Source organism: Rhipicephalus microplus, chromosome X (assembly GCF_043290135.1).
Source record: "Rhipicephalus microplus isolate Deutch F79 chromosome X, USDA_Rmic, whole genome shotgun sequence".
In the NCBI taxonomy this organism is placed as follows: domain Eukaryota; kingdom Metazoa; phylum Arthropoda; class Arachnida; order Ixodida; family Ixodidae; genus Rhipicephalus; species Rhipicephalus microplus.
Window position 1 is genome coordinate 459,512,074 of NC_134710.1, and position 18,821 is coordinate 459,530,894.

At 43.7% G+C, this 18,821-nt stretch overlaps 1 protein-coding gene across 8 annotated transcripts in view; it reads left to right on the plus strand.

Annotated features, from left to right (window-relative positions):
* LOC119160840 (putative phospholipase B-like 2) overlaps positions 1 to 18,821 on the plus strand; it is a 181,469-nt gene that overhangs the window by 126,560 nt on the left and 36,088 nt on the right. For 7 of the 8 annotated variants that reach the window (XR_012887707.1, XM_075880671.1, XM_075880668.1 and 4 more), the window contains 4 exons: positions 4,441 to 4,598; positions 5,703 to 5,795; positions 7,736 to 7,807; positions 12,381 to 12,533. Coding sequence is in view for 7 of the 8 variants with exons in the window: in XM_075880671.1 (XP_075736786.1) it covers positions 4,441 to 4,598; positions 5,703 to 5,795; positions 7,736 to 7,807; positions 12,381 to 12,533 (476 nt within the window). In the remaining variant the exon portion in view is untranslated. The remainder of the gene's footprint in view (positions 1 to 4,440; positions 4,599 to 5,702; positions 5,796 to 7,735; positions 7,808 to 12,380; positions 12,534 to 18,821) is intronic. The other variant, XM_075880672.1, reaches the window with a different exon arrangement.

The following is an 18,821-nucleotide window of genomic DNA, read 5'->3' on the forward strand; positions in this document are numbered from 1 at the left end:
CAAGCACTCTCAAATTATGACAGGTAGATTGCCACTATCCCTCAAGAGGAAGGTATATAACAGCTGTATCTTGCCGGTACTTAGCTACGGAGCAGAAACCTGGAGACTTACAAAGAGGGTTCAGCTTAAATTGAGGACGACGCAGCGAGCAATGGAAAGAAAAATGGTAGGTGCAACCTTAAGAGACAAGAAGAGAGCAGAGTGGATTAGGGAACAAACGGGGGTTAAGGATATCTTAGCTGAAATCAAGATGAAGAAATGGACATGGGCAGGGCATGTAGCGCGTAGACAGGATAACCGCTGGTCATTAAGGGTAACTGACTGGATTCCCAGAGAAGGGAAGCGGGTTAGGGGGAGACAGAAGGTTAGGTGGGCAGATGAGATTAAGAAGTTTGCGGGTATAAATTGGCAGCAGCAAGCACAGGACCGGGTTAACTGGCGGAACATGGGAGAGGCCTTTGTCCTGCAGTGGACGTAGTCAGGCTGATGATGATGAAAGCATGACGCACAACAAAGACAGATATTTCACGCCCGCACTCACGACGGTGTTGTTATTGCTCCGAGAAATTACGTAAAACAAGCTCTTCTTTGCACGTATTGGCTGAACGCAAGGTAAAAGGTAAATAAAAGAGCATAAAATATAGTATCGCAAAAACAGCAGAGAGGCGATATATTAGGCTGCACACGCAGTTATTATTCAGACAGCCGAAAAGAGCGGCGTTTAGTATTGTGTTCAACTTTTTTTTTTATAAGTTATCGACCAAAAAACATGAAATGGGTGCAGGTGCACGACATATGAACGACTTCAGGCCGCGCTCGGCGCCGTTAAAATTTTGTTATGCCGTCTGGGACAACCTCGTAGTTGAAAGCGCCGAGACATTGAACTACCCTGTAAGTCCCGAAGTAATGTCGTAGAAGTTTTTCGCTGAGTTCATGTTAATGTATCGGCGTCCCAACCAAACAGGGTCACCCGGCTGGTGTACCATGAAGCTTCGTCGAAGATTGTAGCGGTGGCTGTCAGCCATCTCTTGGTTGTTGATGTAGAGCTGGGCGAGTTAGTATTCTTCGGCGTGCTGAAGGTAGACGATGACGTAGAAGTTCCCTTTGTCGGTGACGTTGGGCAGCATGGCGTCGAGCATTGTTGCCTGGTTCATTCCGTTGTCCACCTTGTACAGCGTCATCTGCGTCATCTCCTGCATGGCTGTGTTGTATGCGCAGGTCACGTACGTAAGTATGGCGTCCTATGTCTTGTGTTCGACGTCGACATACATGGCCAGCATGTCAGCTATATTTTTATTTAGACGCTCGGTCACACCAATGGCTTGTGGGTGGTACACTATTGTCCGGCGGTGGTTTGTCTGACTGTATCTCAGGATTGCCTGAGTCAGGTCAGCTGTAAACGCCGTACCTTTGTCAGTGATGAGGACCTCTGGGGCGCCATGTCGATGGACGATGTTCTTAACAAAAAAAATTGGCGACCTCTGTGCCACTGCCTTTGGGTAGGGCTATTGTTTCGGCGTAGCGGTTTAGCTAGTACCTAGAGAGATTCAATTATTTCCGTAAGTCTGCATCGATATCTGCGCCAGAAGGTTCTTCTCGACTTGCTGGAATGGTCACCGGGAAGGATCGATTGCCTGGAAAAAGCCTGCTGGTCTTTTGGGTGGTGTCTTTCGTCGCTAACAGTCTTGGCTCGTCCTGAGATAGCGAGAGACGTCGGCGGCAAGGCGTGGCCAGTAGTACTTCTACTGTACTCTTGCAAGCCTGCAGGAGAATCCAAGGTGTCCAGCCATCAGGTCATGGTGTAGGGCCTGAAGAATTTTATGTCGCATTGCCGAAGGTACAATAATGAGATAGCTGGCTAGAACGAAAGAGAAGTTCTTCTTTATGAGGGTGCTGTTTTTTTAAGAAGAATGACGCCAGTTCTCGCCAGAATATTTGTGGCACGAGGGTAGTCCGGTCCTAAAGGCCTTCTGCCAGGCCCCTCAGTTCTGGTTAGGTTCACTATCGCTTGTTCTTCGCAACTTATTCTTCCCAAGAAGCTCTCATCATGCATGGTCATCCTGTGGTGGTGGATCGATCAGGGCGTGTGACAGGCCGTCGGCGTCGGAGTGTTTCCTTCCGGACTTGTACATGCCGATAATGCCGAGTTCTTGAAGCCTTAGACCCCACCATGCGAGATGCCCTGAAGGGTCCTTCAAGTTATCTAACGAACACAGGGCGTGGGTATCGCTCACAACTTTTAAATGCCTACCATAGAGGTAAAGGCGAAACTTTGACGCTAGCCAGATGATTCCAAGGCACTGTTTTTCTCTTGTGAAATAGTTGATTTTATTGATATGTGGTGTTTAACGTCCCAAATCACCCTGGTATTATGAGAGACGCAGTATTGGAGGGTTCCGAAAAGAACCACTTGCGGTTCTCTAACGTGCTGTTGTGGATTAGTTGTAGTCGGCCTTAGACAGCGACCGGCTAGCATAACTGTTAACCCTTTCCAGGTCAACAACCCTTCGCACAAGCACGGGGCCGAGGCCTACGCTGCTCGCGTAGGCGTGTGCTTCTATTTCATCGTATTGGTGATGTCTGCAGGCTTCGTTTAATTTTCTGAAATACTTCCTATTGTGTCGTTTCTCACATGAATTCGACGTTAATCTTCGTGAGGTGAGTTAGCAGCTCGTCGGATCTGTGAGAATTTTTTGACAAAACGCCTGTAATAGGCGCACACTCCGAGAAATCGCCGTACTGCCTTCTTGTCGGTTTGCGTCAAGAAATTGGTGATGGCGGCTATTTTTTGCGGGCCGAACTTCAGACTTCTTAATAACGTGTCCCAGAAAAAACAGCTTGTTGTACGCGAAGTGACACTTTTCTGGCTTCAAGGTTAGTTCGGAGACCGTGATAGCTTGAAGTACTGTTTCGGGGCGCCGAAAATGCTCTTCGATGCTCGATGAAAACACGACGACGTCGCACAAGTTCACGAGGTAGGTTTTCCACTTCAATACAGCCAGCACGGTGTCCATAACACACTGAAACATCGCAAGTGCCGAGCGAAGACCAAGTGGCATGACCTTCAACTCGAAGAAGCCGTCTGGTGGGATAAGGGCAGTCTTCTCGTGATTTCTCTCGTCGACTTTTGCCATAAGCTGGTCTTGGGGTCCATCGAGGATAAGTACTTCGTGTTGTGGAGTCAATTCAGGGTGTCGTCTATACGTGGGAGAGGGTGCACGCCCTTCTTAGTGATTTTGTTCAGGCGGCGGTTCTCGACGCCAAAACGTAGGTTTCCGTCCTTCACTAATACCACAGATGACGCCAACGAACCCTTACTCGGCTCAATGATGTCGACCCGTAGCATTTCGGCGACTTGATTCTTCACGGCCACGCGCTACCGTGTCGAATCTCAGTATGGGCTCTGTCGAACTGCGCTGGTAGAGTCCTCTGTTTTGATGCGATGCTGTCGAATTCTTGATAATAACGATAATTAGTCCTCAGATTTCCGGAGCAGTGTTTTAGATAATCTTGCTCGCACTTCGGAAAGACTTGGCTGATGTCGAAATCTGGTTGGCGGCTTTGGCTTTGTCTAATCAGCTATGGCAGCATAGAAGATGGAGAAGGCATTGCTTGTGTCCACTCCTAGTGTTCGGCGTCACGTTCTACTTGACGCCAAAGAGGCAGATACAGGGTGTTGCACACTCGCCATCTTGGCTACCGGTCGCGCTGACTGGCACTCCTACGTTCAATGCACATATATACCCCTTGAATACGATGGGAGGATAGCCGCCGTGGCAGACCACTTCATAGAGCATCAAACGTGTTACTCGAAGGTCGCAGGTTTGGTACCTGTCCGCGGCAAGTTATCATTTAATTCACTTCTCTTTCTTCACATTTGCATTACAATTACTTCTTATAACATCCACTGTGCTCTCTTTCGCATGCTTGTTGTCAGATCTCGTTAATTTTGTGTCTAACAAAAAAGTGACCTCCTAGGTGTACACTTTCCTTCACATAAACGTCGCATCACACAAGTTATTGATATTATTGAGGCTACGGGTATAGCGCTTTTAAACTATGTGACTAATATTTGAAAAACAACCAGGCCACATCGGGAGAGAAAGCTAAAGGCTTACGAAATAAAAACACGACAGGTAGTTTTTTGTGATTTCAGTGCCTACTGAAACGGAACATGCTTCATTTTCGTGATAAAAATTTTAACAATGTGTAAGTACAGGTGCAGTTTACTTAAATCTTGGCTATCGTGGCTATCTTAAATCTTGGCTATCTTGGATACCTGTGGTAAGCGTATCCTCTTTTAATTGATGTAAAACAGGTAGCCTGATGTGCAATTGAAATTTAACAGAAACATTGATACGTTTACTTGAGTCGGGAAGTTGAATACTGTTATGTGTTCATTGAAGTTGTGTTACTGTGTCTTTCATTTTGGCGTGGTAGGCACTCATGTCCACAGGTATCGAGGTGCACAACAACTCTCTCTACCGCTTCATCACACCAAACTGCGTATTCGAGTTTGTGCGCGCCATTGTCGCTAACCGACTGGCGACGTCGGCGACGGAGTGGATCAATATTTATAGCAAGAACCCCAGTGGAACGTAAGCACGCTTTCATGTACGCCCTCTCTGTGCAACACTAAGCACTTTCTTTTAACTAGAACGCGTTGGTCTAGTTGGTTCATGCTGAAGAAAAGTTAAGGACGCAGCTAACAATTTTTTTTCTTTTTTTTCGTCTAAGAGGGTTGCGTTCTTTTTATTTCTTAAGAACTTTATTTTGCCCTTGAAATTATTTACAATAGCACACATATGTGTGCTGATGAAAGGGCTGCCCACACATATTTGTGTGAAAGGGCTGCCCATCGGGATGAACAGGAGCGTTCGCTATCATAAGTGTTTAGCACTTTATTTCACACAGTTACAGAAACAAAAAATAGGCGCGGAGTTAGTTTGCATGCTCCCATCATACCCTATTTAAAATGGCTCTTTATAGACACACTGTACAATGAGCAACATGCTCAAGCTATAACGGATGACACCGTCACTACGCTATACACGGTTGATGAAATCTCCCTTTTAGCTTATGACTCGTGGATAGCCACAACTTTTAAAGGAACCCTAGACTTCAAATGTTTTGTGAACCATAACAAGGTACGTTGAACGCAATATCTTTCCATTAGGCAACACGCTTCTAAATGTACTACTTGTCATTATTCGTAGTATCAAATATTTACTCAGGCAACCACTAATGCTTGCCAGTTAAAGCCATATATGCAAACTACATTAAGGCTGTATGTTATCATGGTCCATAGCCAAGCGATATTGCAATCAATACATAAGGAAGTGCTCCCCTTCGAAAGTGTGAGCAGTGGCTAATGTCAAGGTGTTCGAAACGACGCGCATTTCGCTCTCAAAGGAGAAATATATAAGCCATAAGCACGAAGGTGTAAATAGTTTCAAACAAAAATTTAGCTGCTGTAACCACTTACTATGAGCCGATCATTGGCGATACTCATTATTGTTCAAAGGATATCTCTCGTCTTGAAAAGTATCCACTTCATCAATGACACGTAGGTGCAGTTCAACTGCGCAATTTCTACGTTAGCGGTGCCTACATTGCGTTTGACGTTCTGTAATAATACAAACTTCTATGATGTATGTATAGTTATTTAGTCTAATTAATTTGTTGTTTTTATAAAATCATAGAAACAGCAAACAATGGATGATCGTTGATTATAACAAGTTTAAACCGGCACAACAAATACCAGATGGACTGCTCTGGATCATGGAATCTCTCCCGTAAGTTCTTTTCGTTACTCTTTACAAGGCGGACATTGGTCCATAGAAGCAAACACATCAAGCTGATGCTGAAGCATTGACGAAAAGGGAGCGATCATCATCATTCTCAGCTAGTCGACAGTGGCCAGGTTGCTCTATCTAGCAAACAAAACAAGCTATCTTGGTAGTATATATTATAAGAGCTTGTGTTGTGTGTTCCGTGTAATAGTTTCTCCGCTTCCTACCAAGATGGATTCATACCAACTGGCCCGAACAATTGTTTCTTGAAAACAAGCTAGCTTCGAAACATTTCTTTGCGTACTGAATGTACTTTTTCCGTTCATCTTTTTATCTATCTTGCCGCTTACATCCGGGTGCTCCCATGATCACCCCCTTGACTTGGCGCGAACTAGAGTTTATGGTAGGGTAAGCTGTTTTGATAAATATGACTCACTAGTAAATAAACTAATAATGCCACAATCCCGCCGCGTACATTGTCAAACATGTCACGCAAGACATGGTGCATACCTTTGAGAGGGAATGTGCCACTCGTATGCGAGTATGTGCCACAGGTGATTGACAGTTTATATCAAAACAGCGACTGCAACTGCAGACATGGGTTTTCTTACTTGCAAGCTTAAAAAAAACCTGGTAAGTTGACCCGACGAATACAAAGAAAAAAGGTCAGGCTGCCAGCAGGAATCGAGCCCCGGCCTTCTGCGTGGCGACCAAGTATTCTACTACCGAACCACGCCAGGTCTCGCAGCTGTTTTTCAACACCGTAATGTTTATGAGACGTCCATTGGAGATGCAGTGATGGCTGTCAAATTTTATAAATAACAAATATGCACATGCTCCTAAAATAGAGCCGTCACGTCGAGTTGACGTCAATTGTAGTCAAGTGTCATGCGCTGAAGCTGCTTTATGAAGCAGTCCAGAGCTACAATCCTCGCGAGCAGCAGCCCTTCCTATCAGCTTATTGCTTTTGGTGTTGCTAGTACTCATGCTCCAGTGGGCATCGTAGTGCAAGTGCGAAGAGTTGGTTGTATCACCATCTTCAACCTTTCAACATATGTCTGCGCGAGCAACACTTGTACCTATATTTAGCGTAATTTCATAAGGTGTCGCTCAATAAAAACTATAACATGGTCACGTTCTCTACGTGTACTTCGCATAGCCGCGTTTCCCTTGGAACGTGAGATCTACCAATTTTTTTTTCGTTCGCCGTCCTTTTCTCGCGAATACACATATGAATGAGCAATTAAGACAAAAAAGGGGCGTAGTGACCGAAGACATGTAAAAGCACAGCACTATACAAACAGAGATGCCAAGTTGTCATTAAGCATAAATACGCGATGTCGCTACTGCTTTCGGGGCTGACGGAATATTTTATATTTTTATTTCTTTAGTTGCATCTCCGCACTATACGAAGACACGACGCTGGCGAAGAACTGATAACTTCTAGACTAACGGGTTTCTAGAGATCTTCGCTTGAATTCATTGCGCATTTTTTATAGATAACCTAGCACAACATTACCATTTTTCGCTGATAACGCAATGTATGCGTTTTTTCAGCTAAGCGCAAAACTATTAGTTATAGATATGAATTCATATTATGTATTGTTACTACAGAAACAAAACAACTTCAATGTACTCTCTGCGTAACAATAACTCCTCAGAACTCCTATGTGAAATTTCTTCAATTCTAGCTTGAATGCATACATACGTGGTGTTTTACAGTAGATAAATTGTTAGAGGAAAAGGAACGCACCTAAAGTATAATGCAAAGTAATGAGAATGCGTGTGCGTGCACAGGAATGCCAGTTTTGAACAACGTCATAAACATCTCTCTGTTGTGGTGTAAAAGACGCTGTTGTAACAGACGCAAATAAATAAAGTGCTCGCGCATTTTACACCAATTTCGTGCTTACATAATTTACGTGTATATTTTACATGTGCAGCGGATTCACACACACGGAGGATGTCTCCGCTGTCCTCCGGAAGCAGTCATATTGGCCGAGCTACAACATCCCGTAAGTGTCAACGAACATTTTTTTTTTCACAGAACCCGTAAACAGTTCACGTAAGAATTTTGGCGGGTGGATATTTATTGTATTTAAGCACGAAACAATCCACTATACCGAATTGATGGTTTATGGTATGATAGTGATGATATGATGCCTCCAATATGGCTCCTGCCCACTCAGGGGAATGGGCCAAGAATTTAGGATATGAAATTTAAAGCCTTTCGAATGATAACTAATCCTAACAGGAGAAGGATAAACACGATAGCGTTACAGAGCTCCTTTCGCAGAAATCCTGGCATTGGCATCGGAATCGGTGATTGTCAGCGAAAAATTGGCAATGCCTGACCGAAAAGTCAAGAAAGATGCAAATAAAAAACTCTGGGGCTTTGTGCAGATGGAGCCCTGGTCTTTGGCGTGGCAAGCGGGAGTTCTACCTCGCAACCATGACTCTGCTTGAGATTGCAGTAAAAATAACTTCCTCTGCTTGGAAATGCGGTTTCATGTTTCATGTTTTACAAACACGCGTCCTGCATACAGGCTTCGCAATACAACATGAAATATTGCCGTAATAGTGCGTGGTATATACGTACATTGCCATCTCGCGTCAGTTCATGAGATTACGATAATATCATAGTTTAGAGCCAGTCACCCGCTACAAAAGGCACACTCGTCACTGCACCTTTAAGGCCACGTAGTGGGTGCATAGCCAATTCCTTTTTGGGAATTCGCAAAGCAAATTTTCAAAAATGAATTTCCAAACATAGGCCAGCATAGTCATATCACATAGTCAGAGCCAGCGTAACCATGTGGCTTGATAAATTATTCACTGGTACACACATACGCCATTCACTCCCAAAAAGCCATCCTTTCATTAACGTTACACGTACAAAAAAAATATCTACTCACCAAAATTCAATTGCCTGGCCCTGCCATGGTGGTCTATTGGCTAAAGTACTAAGCTGCTGACCTGCAGGTCGCGGGCTTGAATCGCGGCTGCGGCGGCTTCATTTTCGAGGGAGGCGAAAATGCTGTAAGCCCATGTGCTCAGATTTGGGTGCACGCTAAAGAACCCCAGGTTTTCAAAACTTCCGGAGCCCTCCACTACAGCGTTACTCATAATCATATGGTCGTTCTGGAGCGCTAAACCTAATATATCAAACAATTAAAATTTTATTGCCTTCTGCATTATTGCATCATTGAGTACATCATGATCTGCAGTATTGCCAGATATGTTGCGGTCATACACTTGAAAAAAAAAAATAGAACGTGCATCGAAATTGCTAGCAGTAAAGTCTGATCAAAAACAGCCAAGTGGGAATCAGCCTACTTATACCTAGGTGGTAAAGCTCAAATGGCGTTATTGAGGTTATCAAAAGGATGTCACATTTTTGTCAAATATTATCGACGTATAACTGCGCTAAAATAGCTTGCCGATGTATCACGGCACACAAATTTTTTAGAAGCAGAATAAAAACAGCTGCAGTCACATGAACCTACAGCATTTATGATTGTCTCTCACAAGATTTATTGTAGTAAAGGTTTTGCAGAACTATAGAGAAGAAATGTGAAAAGTTTGTCTTCACGATGTTCTGTTCGTATGCGATGTCCTTCTTTGGCAGTGCTCTTCTAAAATAATACGTGCAGCTTGGGGGTAAAACAGTGGCTCAAGGTGAAGTAAGTGACTCAGGGGCGTATGCAGAAGTTTTTTTCGGGTGTGCTGGGGGAGGGAGCGCTCATCTGAAGTCGAGGCCGGGCATGCAAATGTGGGTAAGTGTCTTATTGTGGTTTTCTAAGCCCTGCCTAAAAAGTTTAGAGATACAGGGGAGAGGGGCACGTGGCCCTTTTACCACCCCTGGCTATGCCAGTGAAGTGATGCGACAGTTATCTCTTGAACAACTGTTTTACATACAGAACAGCTAAAAAATACGCTGAAGTCCTGAAGATGCAGTCGTTAACGTTACAAAATGCCAATGATCGAGAAGTACCTGTGTCAAGGCAAGAAAAGATCTGCCTCAACATCAATTTGACGAAATGGGTATTACTTCGGACAGGATCTTTTCACAGCAAAACTACAGTGGCACTGCATTGAAGACAGGGGTAGCAAGAGGGAGTGCAGGCGGTAAAACTAGCACTAATTTCGTCTGATACAGCTAGCATTACATACAGTGAATAAGCAAGAGCAGTTCATTTTTCTTTTCATAGCACGATAGCACTCAACAATGTATTTCGAAAAAAAAACAATCAGCCAGCTTCTCGAGAACTCAACACATCGCACATGCCGTATACAAAAACAAACTTGTGAGCTAAGGACACCACAAGCAATGTTACTGTGCGAGCATCACATATAGTTAGAAACAACACGCAGTTCGTCAACACTCATCCACAAGCTGATGCATGCCCAGTCTTTTGTCCGACGAGCTGACTGGTTGCAGACAGCTGAAGAAGTGTTTCAGTCTAGTTTGTTTCATCGAGCGGAAAAGTCCACACCGACGTTGCGCTCTCGAAAGATCACCATACACTAAGCTCCATGACGAACAAGTAGAAACTTGAATCTACGAAACTCACGCATGAGCAAGACGTGGAACACCTCCTTGCCCGCCGATGGGCTCATTGACTGCGAATCATATGATAATACATAGTGTGAACGCACACCTAGTTGCGTGGTTGCGCTGAAAAAACGTCGAAGGGCGGCAGCACGGGCGTCATCGCAATGCTTTTAGTGTGTTCTCGTACTACACTAATTACAAAAAGACCCCTTTTACTGCAAGTTATAATTATTCAAGAACAACATTTGTATAAAGTTGTTGTATATTACTACTACGGAGAAAATATTATTTGATTATGGCTTTATAGGAATTTTATCACTTGTTATGCTAGCGCCACATTTGTCGTGGCAAGCAGTTTTGCCAATATGCTTTTCACGTTGAAGTGTAACTACTCAGTTTTGTGGCTGCCAAACGGCGCGTGTCGACTTGTTTGTACAGTTCCTCTTTTTTTATCCAGTTTATTTTTTGAAAGCATCCCCTATCACGTGTTTGGGCGTTTGATCGGTTTTGACGACGTTCTCTCTGCAGACGAAGAGCGTCTGTGGGCTTTTCTTTTCGAAATCCTTGTTTTGAGTTTTGCCCCTGTTTCGGCTTTTGATCGTTTTTGTCATACTTTTAACAACTTTACACTGCTGCTGCGCGTGTTACGCTCGTTGCAGCAGCAGTATTGGCAGGCTTTTGGTGGTCAGCCAGCGCTGTTTTGATTATCTGTGGATGCTAAAATCAACAACTGTTTTGGTTAGGTGCAGTTCGGCGTAAAAAAAATTACCTGGCCCCTGATTATAAATAGGGGCACTTGCATATTCTTCTGTGGTGTCCTTCAGGAGAGGAATCGCTACTCCCTTGCACACTTAAGCCTCGTCGATTGCTCCCTCGTTTTCGAACATGTCAGCTGTCTTGTTCCACTTGGTCTTTTTGGGGAGTAGTGGTTGCTCTCAAACACTAAAACATCCGTTCCTCCCATTTTGGCCATTTTCGAATTGGAGCGTACTTTCCTTGTTATAACTACTTCTCCTCAGTAATAATTTTGTGTGGTGTTAAGTAATTTTCGTCAAGCGCCTAGTTGTTCCTTGGTGTAAAGAGAAGCGCTATGTGAGCTGGGTAAGGCAAGTGAAGTTTTGCCATTTGGTTATAGGTAACGCGAGCCAACGCAATAGCTAGGCAGTTTGTTGTCAAGATGACACGAGGTTTTCTTGAGCTTAAAGAGCTGCGCTCCTAAGTGGTGTCCTGTCCCACAACCAAAATTGTCATCTTTGCAATATAGCTTTCCTTTGCGTTATAGCTCTTCGTGTAGTACTTAAAGATCACGAACCGCACGTGAGTTGTCAGTGTGACACAGCATTTTTGGCACAATGATCTGGTCATGAAGTATTCAATAAACAAAGCGCATCCAAGCCAGATGATGATTCTTGTTGGGGAAAACACTGTTCTGTGCTTTATGTGCTTTGCATTATGCGTGAAGTACATTGCTTTATCACCGTGTGTCTGATACTTGCTGGTCATAAACGGCGGGTGCGGCGTGAGCACAATTTAATATTTTTGGTAGGGAAGAGACGAGCGTACAGTTAAAAAAGAAACATGGGTAAGCCGCATGAGGCTAGCTATTGTGGGGCAGAAGCGAACCCAAAATATACCCTTTATTCTAAACTTTATTAAGAAGCGATATGAGCATTATATGCCAATCGGCAACATTTCTTCGGTGTTCATGGGAACAGGCATATCTTTCAAGTGTTATGAAGTCGTGGACACATGCAGGAGTAGATAAGCAATGACAATCTAATGTTGGGAAGTACCCAACCTTCAATCATTGGCAAGACTCAGTCATTATTTTTTAAAGGTGCACATAATCTTGGTTTTCTTGTTCGATAAATCATGTTTCATGAAACTTCATGCTCTGCCTACTTAAACCATTTCTCATTTTAGTTCTATGTACAGGTCGTTTAAAGTAATCAAAATGCTCTATTTAGGGTAAGAGGTTCAGTGTGTGCATTTTCGCTTTTTTCAGAGATATATGTCCTACTTTATTCTGACAGGTACTCTAGCTTGATGTTCCAGTTGAGTGGTGCACCATTCAACGTACAGAAGTACGGAGACTGGTTCACATACGACAAGCACCCGAGGGCGCAAATATTCAAGCGGGACCACATCAAAGTTGTTGACACAGGTTCCATGGTCAAATTGATGAGGTAAATGTTGATTGAAATCACCATACGCAACATATAATCTCTAATGCAGTGGTAGTGGAGTTCCTCTGTCAGCTGTGTCTGTGCGCTTTGTTGCGCCAACAGTTACCGCCAGAAGTGCCATATCTAGTTGACCGTAACCATACATTGCGAGCCGAAAGTGCATGATTATCAAAAGCGTTGTAGCAATGAGACAATCACAGACCAGGGAGCAACAGAGTATTTCTCAGGCTCTGTGTTTAAAGTTACGCACAACTTCTTTTAATGTAGCATTTCATCGTAATCACAAAGCCATCACTTTGGCCAGGGTTAATCCGCCACGTTGAGCTTAGCAACCCGTAGCACAAAGCGAAGTTTAAAGTAAAGATGAGTGCACTTCGAAAATTTCTTATTAAGTGGACCATCATGCAGCGATAATATGACTCACTTAGGCCTAAAGTAGAAATTTGCATGCCCGCACTTATTTAGGGCCACTTGTTTAGCCTGTTGGCTACAAATTTCATGAACAAAAGCGCTATCACCTTAACCTCATTCAATCTGGCAGCTCAGAGCGTGCCTTATTCGTATATAGATCATACGACGCGTGGCGCGATATTTATAATTTAGAACTTCTATTGAGAAGTATATTAACGGAAAAACTGCACTTTGAGTGTCCGTATGTTTCCTATTACAAATATAAGGATACTACAGGTGCACTAAAAGGATGAAATAAGGTCTTATAACCTTGTCATTATCAGTACCTAGAAAATCTATTGCTAGCACTGTCATCCCCTGTGCGGTGTGATCATTGAATGGAGCCTTTCAGAGAGCCCCATTTGATTACACTGAAGATAACAAAATTTTCTTTTGTTCGCACAATGCGATTTTTGTGCGTTCCATGCTAGAGTGGTACATAGCTTTCTTTCTAGGATTTTTACGCTGCAGCTCTTCGACTATGGCCAATGCGTCCCAGACTAATATTCGCACACTCAAAAAATTGCAAGGCCAGGCACTACACCCGTCTCAAGGGCTATCACGTTGCTCCTGAACTCGTGGAACAATCATCATCGCTAGACGTTATATAATTGCAACAAATGTGTCGTCTTTGACAATCTAGCCGATTTGAGCCATCTCTGCTGAACCATCTCCCATTGTATACCTGCTCTGAAAATGTTGTCCTCGAAGTGGCAAATATCATTATTTCTCAGTGTGTCTTTCTTCGGTTGGAATATACACAATGTAGCTCACTTTCCCCACAAAGATGTCGCAGATGGCCGGTATATTCACAGACAGGTTTGTGTGGGCAAAATTTAACCTTAAAATAATGAAAATAAAACTACGATCAATGCCCGCCCTGCAGCACCGAAGTATTGCAGGTTACCGAAATTTAAAAAAATGAATAGCACAAGGGTTAAATGTTAATTTTGAAGAAGAAAGAAAGAGGGAAAGCCAAAAGAGTAAAGTAGAGAGCACCACCATCATTGCCCACCACCACCATAAGAACGAGCCAAGATGAGCCATATACCGTGTAATCTCTTGGTCCTCTTTTTTTTCTTGAATATTTCACCCTTCTCTTGTGCTCTCTGAGACCGGGCCCAAAAATTTTTTTCATCAATGTATTCGCTTACATAAACATCAAATACACACACCACACACACACACACACACACACACACATATATATATATATATATATATATATATATATATATATATATATATATATATATATATATATATATATATATATATATGACGTATGAAGGTAGCGATGGTTTGTAGAAGTAGAGGAGGAAGAAGTGGAGCACAGAATAAACATGGCGTATGAGCCACGCCACGTCTCCCATTCTTCATAGCGTCACACGAGTCGACAGGATGAAGACCTCCCAGCCACTTCATCAGTGTCTCATCATCGACGCAGTTCTACACAAGACGCCCTGACCATACATCGACTACGGAATCATCTCCTAGCCGCACACAGCGACCAGCACCATGACAGAATCATCGACCGACCTTCCCATCCCCAAGTACACCGGAGCAGCGGACGATGGACCTGTACAGGACTGGTTCGACCTGTTCGAGTTCCACGCTACCGCTGCATCTTGGTCGCAACGGGAAATGGTTACGAACTTCAGCGACTACGTCACCGGTGAGGCATTTAAATTTTACCTCACCCACATATTCGACAACGATGGCACTTGGCAAAAGATAAAACAAGAAATGATCGTTTGGTTTAAAAAATACGATGACGACTACGATGAAGATTTGCTTGTAACCCACCATCCACAGACAACTGCACTCAGTCGTCAATTTTACAGGCAGTCTTCAACCATTCGAACGCACAGCAAGATTCGACCTCTGACAAAAGACGAAGTGGCACACGAGTTCAGTGGCAGACGACAATGCGTATTTTGGGAAAAACACAGCCATCGAGCGCGCCTCCCTTCTGCACGAAAGTCGGCATTTGCGAAGTCATCGCTTCAGCATATGACCGGAGACGTTGCCCAACCACCTGATGCCGTTCACTCTTCGTCTCGCATACGTGGTCCACCACCTGGGTTTTTATCACGCGGTTCTTCAAGCGCTCCTAACGCTCACCATTTGCCTTATAAGGACGCCGTATTTATGGCAGATGACCTGGCACATCGGGAAAATACCCTCTCGAGCCATGCTCTTTCCACAAGGGCTCATATATCGCCATCCAGTCCATACACACTCGACAGTGGAAGCAACACCGAAGGCTCCGACACATCGAACGTCGCACGCTGCAATGCGCAAGAGCCTCTCGTAGTGAACAGGGTAGAAGAAGCTTCTGAAGAACTTTCTACCGATTCAGAAGCATTATCTTCATTGCCCGAAGTGCATGACAACAACCCACAAACTACCAGCTGCCGACTTGGCCCCACATCAAGTTGTGAAGAAAACGAGCGCGATGTTCAAGAAGGGATCTCACCGCAATGCGTTCCACAGCAACAGCAGCAACGCCAGCAAAAGCAAGTCCAAGAATCGCCGACATTACAACAGATACAACGACAAAGACGAGGACGAATGAAAACTTCAACGGAAACACGCTCCCAACTTGAACGACTTAAAAAATTAAGAACTTTGATACAAGGGCCATTTCAAGAAAAAAGGTGTTTCCGGATGAAGGAACATCGTCACAGACGCTCTCTGCGCCAGCGGTTGCACAGACGACAACACCACAGAAAACGCCCATTAAAACGCGGAGCAACTTCTTGCACGCCACCAGCACACAGGCATTTAGTCATCACCATCTCTCAAAAAGCACGCATACTAGTTACAATGCATCTGTCGCGGCCACGACTCAGAATCCAACGCATTAGACATCCAACCTTCCAACGCTACAAAGACTCCCAACCTTGTTCGTTTTTCGCTACTATCCAGGCTGTGTCATCATTTTCCACGTCGAATGCGTGGTTATGCTCTCCAGAACGCAACAGCCAACCTCGTCCACCTGAGGTCTCCTAGATCTCAATGGACTGCCTTCCCTGTGAATGTTTTTGTGCAAGTGCATGGAACTGCCGTGTTACATGGAACTACTCTATTTTGTGATATTTTTTCCTATGATGAGACACCACTTGTTCATGCTTCATAGTTTGTAGCTCGCGCATTCTTTCTGGGGGAGGGGGAATCGTGTGACGTATGAAGGTAGCGATGGTTTGTAGAAGTAGAGGAGGAAGAAGTGGAGCACAGAATAAACATGGCGTATGAGCCACGCCACGTCTCCCATTCTTCATAGCGTCACACACACACACATATATATATATATATATATATATATATATATATATATATATATATATATATATATATATATATATATATATATATATATATATGCAATTATACAATACGCCTGTTCTACAAGAGCCCTCAATCCACCAAGGGCCGTCATCTCACAGGCCTTGTTGTCATCCCAGCCCGGCAAGGCAATATGAGTCGGAGCGCCTCACAGGACATCAGTGGAAAAAGAGCTAGCCACTCTACTTTATGATTTTTTTTCTGTAAAGTCACTAGTCTTCCTTGAGATACTCCAACGCAGAAGTTTTCGTCTGCCTGTCTATCTCTTTGTCCGTCTCTCCAACGGCTCAATCATCATCGAAAGTTAACGCTGTTGCTCAACGCGCCCAGTCAACGCTCAACGCGCCCAACAACAACAACAACGCCCAGTCTTTTTCATCTGGTGGCTGCATTTTTTTTCTGACGACACAGACTTGCCCTTAAAACATTATTTTTTGCGTGTATGAATAACAAATGTGCGCCGCTAGGCTGTTGTTGTGTGAAGTGAGTTAGTGTCTTGTAGAATGTGTTGTCATGTATCCGGCAATTGTAACTGACTGTGTCGCTGTAGCGGAGGCTGGCTTGAAGGAGGTCACGGGAGCGTTCAGGCTGTAACCTTTGACTTGTCCATATGAGGTGATGGTGATGATGATGAGTGATATTGTATGGTAAAAGGACGAATTAATGGCCAAAGAGCACCATTTCAGTAGACTAGAGATGTGAACAATGATATGGTGCGTGGCTGTATCAGGGCCTTAAAGTTCTTCGCGCTAGCACGGGTAAAAACATCGAAGTAATAAAATCATGAGTGTCATGAAAAATGTGCAGTGAAAGGGAATAGTAAAAGGTCATGATGAAGAAATTATGGCGAGAATGTAGTAACCACAGCTGCTAGCTCGGTATAAAGGTGCTACAGATCCCCTTAAATATGCATTGAAAACTGTGTACATCACTTAACGTAAGCAGTGATTCACATTTAAAAAGCGGATCTCTACTGATGAGCGTTTTGTGTTTGTAAGAGTTTTCAGGGCTTGTACCACACTTAGGGAATCTGTGGATATTACCGCCTTTTCTACATTTATCTGTTTGATGTGCTTGACGACCCTCACAATTGTATATATAAGCTTCTGTGAAACTGCTTGTATCAGAATGGAGAACGCCAGCCTCCGAGAAGAATTGGCCTACCACTGCATATGACACAAAAGAGTTGGATTTTGAGGCCTCGATAATGACCTCAGCGAAGGAGTATTTATCTTGTATTTCGAGGAAGTATGTATGGATGCGTGGAAGTGGCGCGTGCTTTGTGACTTCCACGAAAGAGACATCACAGTCAATAATTACATATATATGCAGCAGGAGCCATCAAACTGTGTTCGAAAAGTGGCACATCTATTTCCTCGGCGTGGCCATTTACACGGTGCGAGTAGGGCTGCCTCCACAAAGAATGGTTCTCGAACAAGCCAGAAATAGACATATCATCAATAGCCAAATCAATCATTATTTGTGAAATCATAGGGATGTTGCTGCTCGGCCTTCACCTTCAGAAAGTGGATGAAAGACATGTAACATCTTTGTAGGTGGAGCGACCATCCATTCGATTCCATGTACAGGCTCTCGACAGGGCTATAGCGAAAAGCGCCAATAGAAAGGCGATTACCCAAATGTTGCATACGATCTAGCATCTTCAAAGCACTTGAAGTCGCACATCCATAAACAACGGCCCCGTAGTTTAGGCATGTGCGAATGAGGCCTCTGTAAAAGTTGAGCAGGCACTTCTCGTCACTACTCCACGTAGTTCAAGATAGAACTTTGAGAATATTCATGATTTTAGTTACTTATTTTTGATATGCTTATTGTGTGGTATGAAAGTCAGTTTCAAGTGTTATAGTATGCCCAGGAACTTATGCTCAGCCTTTACAGGCAGACGCTTATCATGCAGGTCGATGACCATACAGATAGGGGAAAAGGCCCCTTTTTCTAGAAAATAAGGCGCAAATGCTCTTTTGCGCGTTCAGTTGAAACCCGATTTCCTCCGCCCATTTCGAAATCTTCTTCTATTCTAATTGAATCTGGCGTTCACACATGGAGAGGTTACACAATTTAAAACTGACCTGTACATCATCGGCATATGTGCAGTAAAAGATATTTTGAGGGATAGTGAGGCGCAAGGAGCTAATTTTGATTATAAATAGTGTACAACTCAATACACTTCCTTGTAGCACTCCTGCTTTCTTGAAAGGAGTTTATTCTGACTATAAAAGTGTACAACCCATACACCACTTTGTGCACTCCTGTTTCGTGGACAAATGCACGAGACAGAGTAGCACTCGAAGAAGAAACGTCCGATTGGACAAATAGCTTTCGATTATTGCGAAAATTCTATCCTGCGAACATTGCTGTGATGGTTTTCGAAGTATGCTAAATTTCCACGTAGTATCACAGGCCTTCTTCAAATCGAATAAAACAGAAAGAAGATAATTGTTTATGAATAAAGCATCATGAATTAACGCC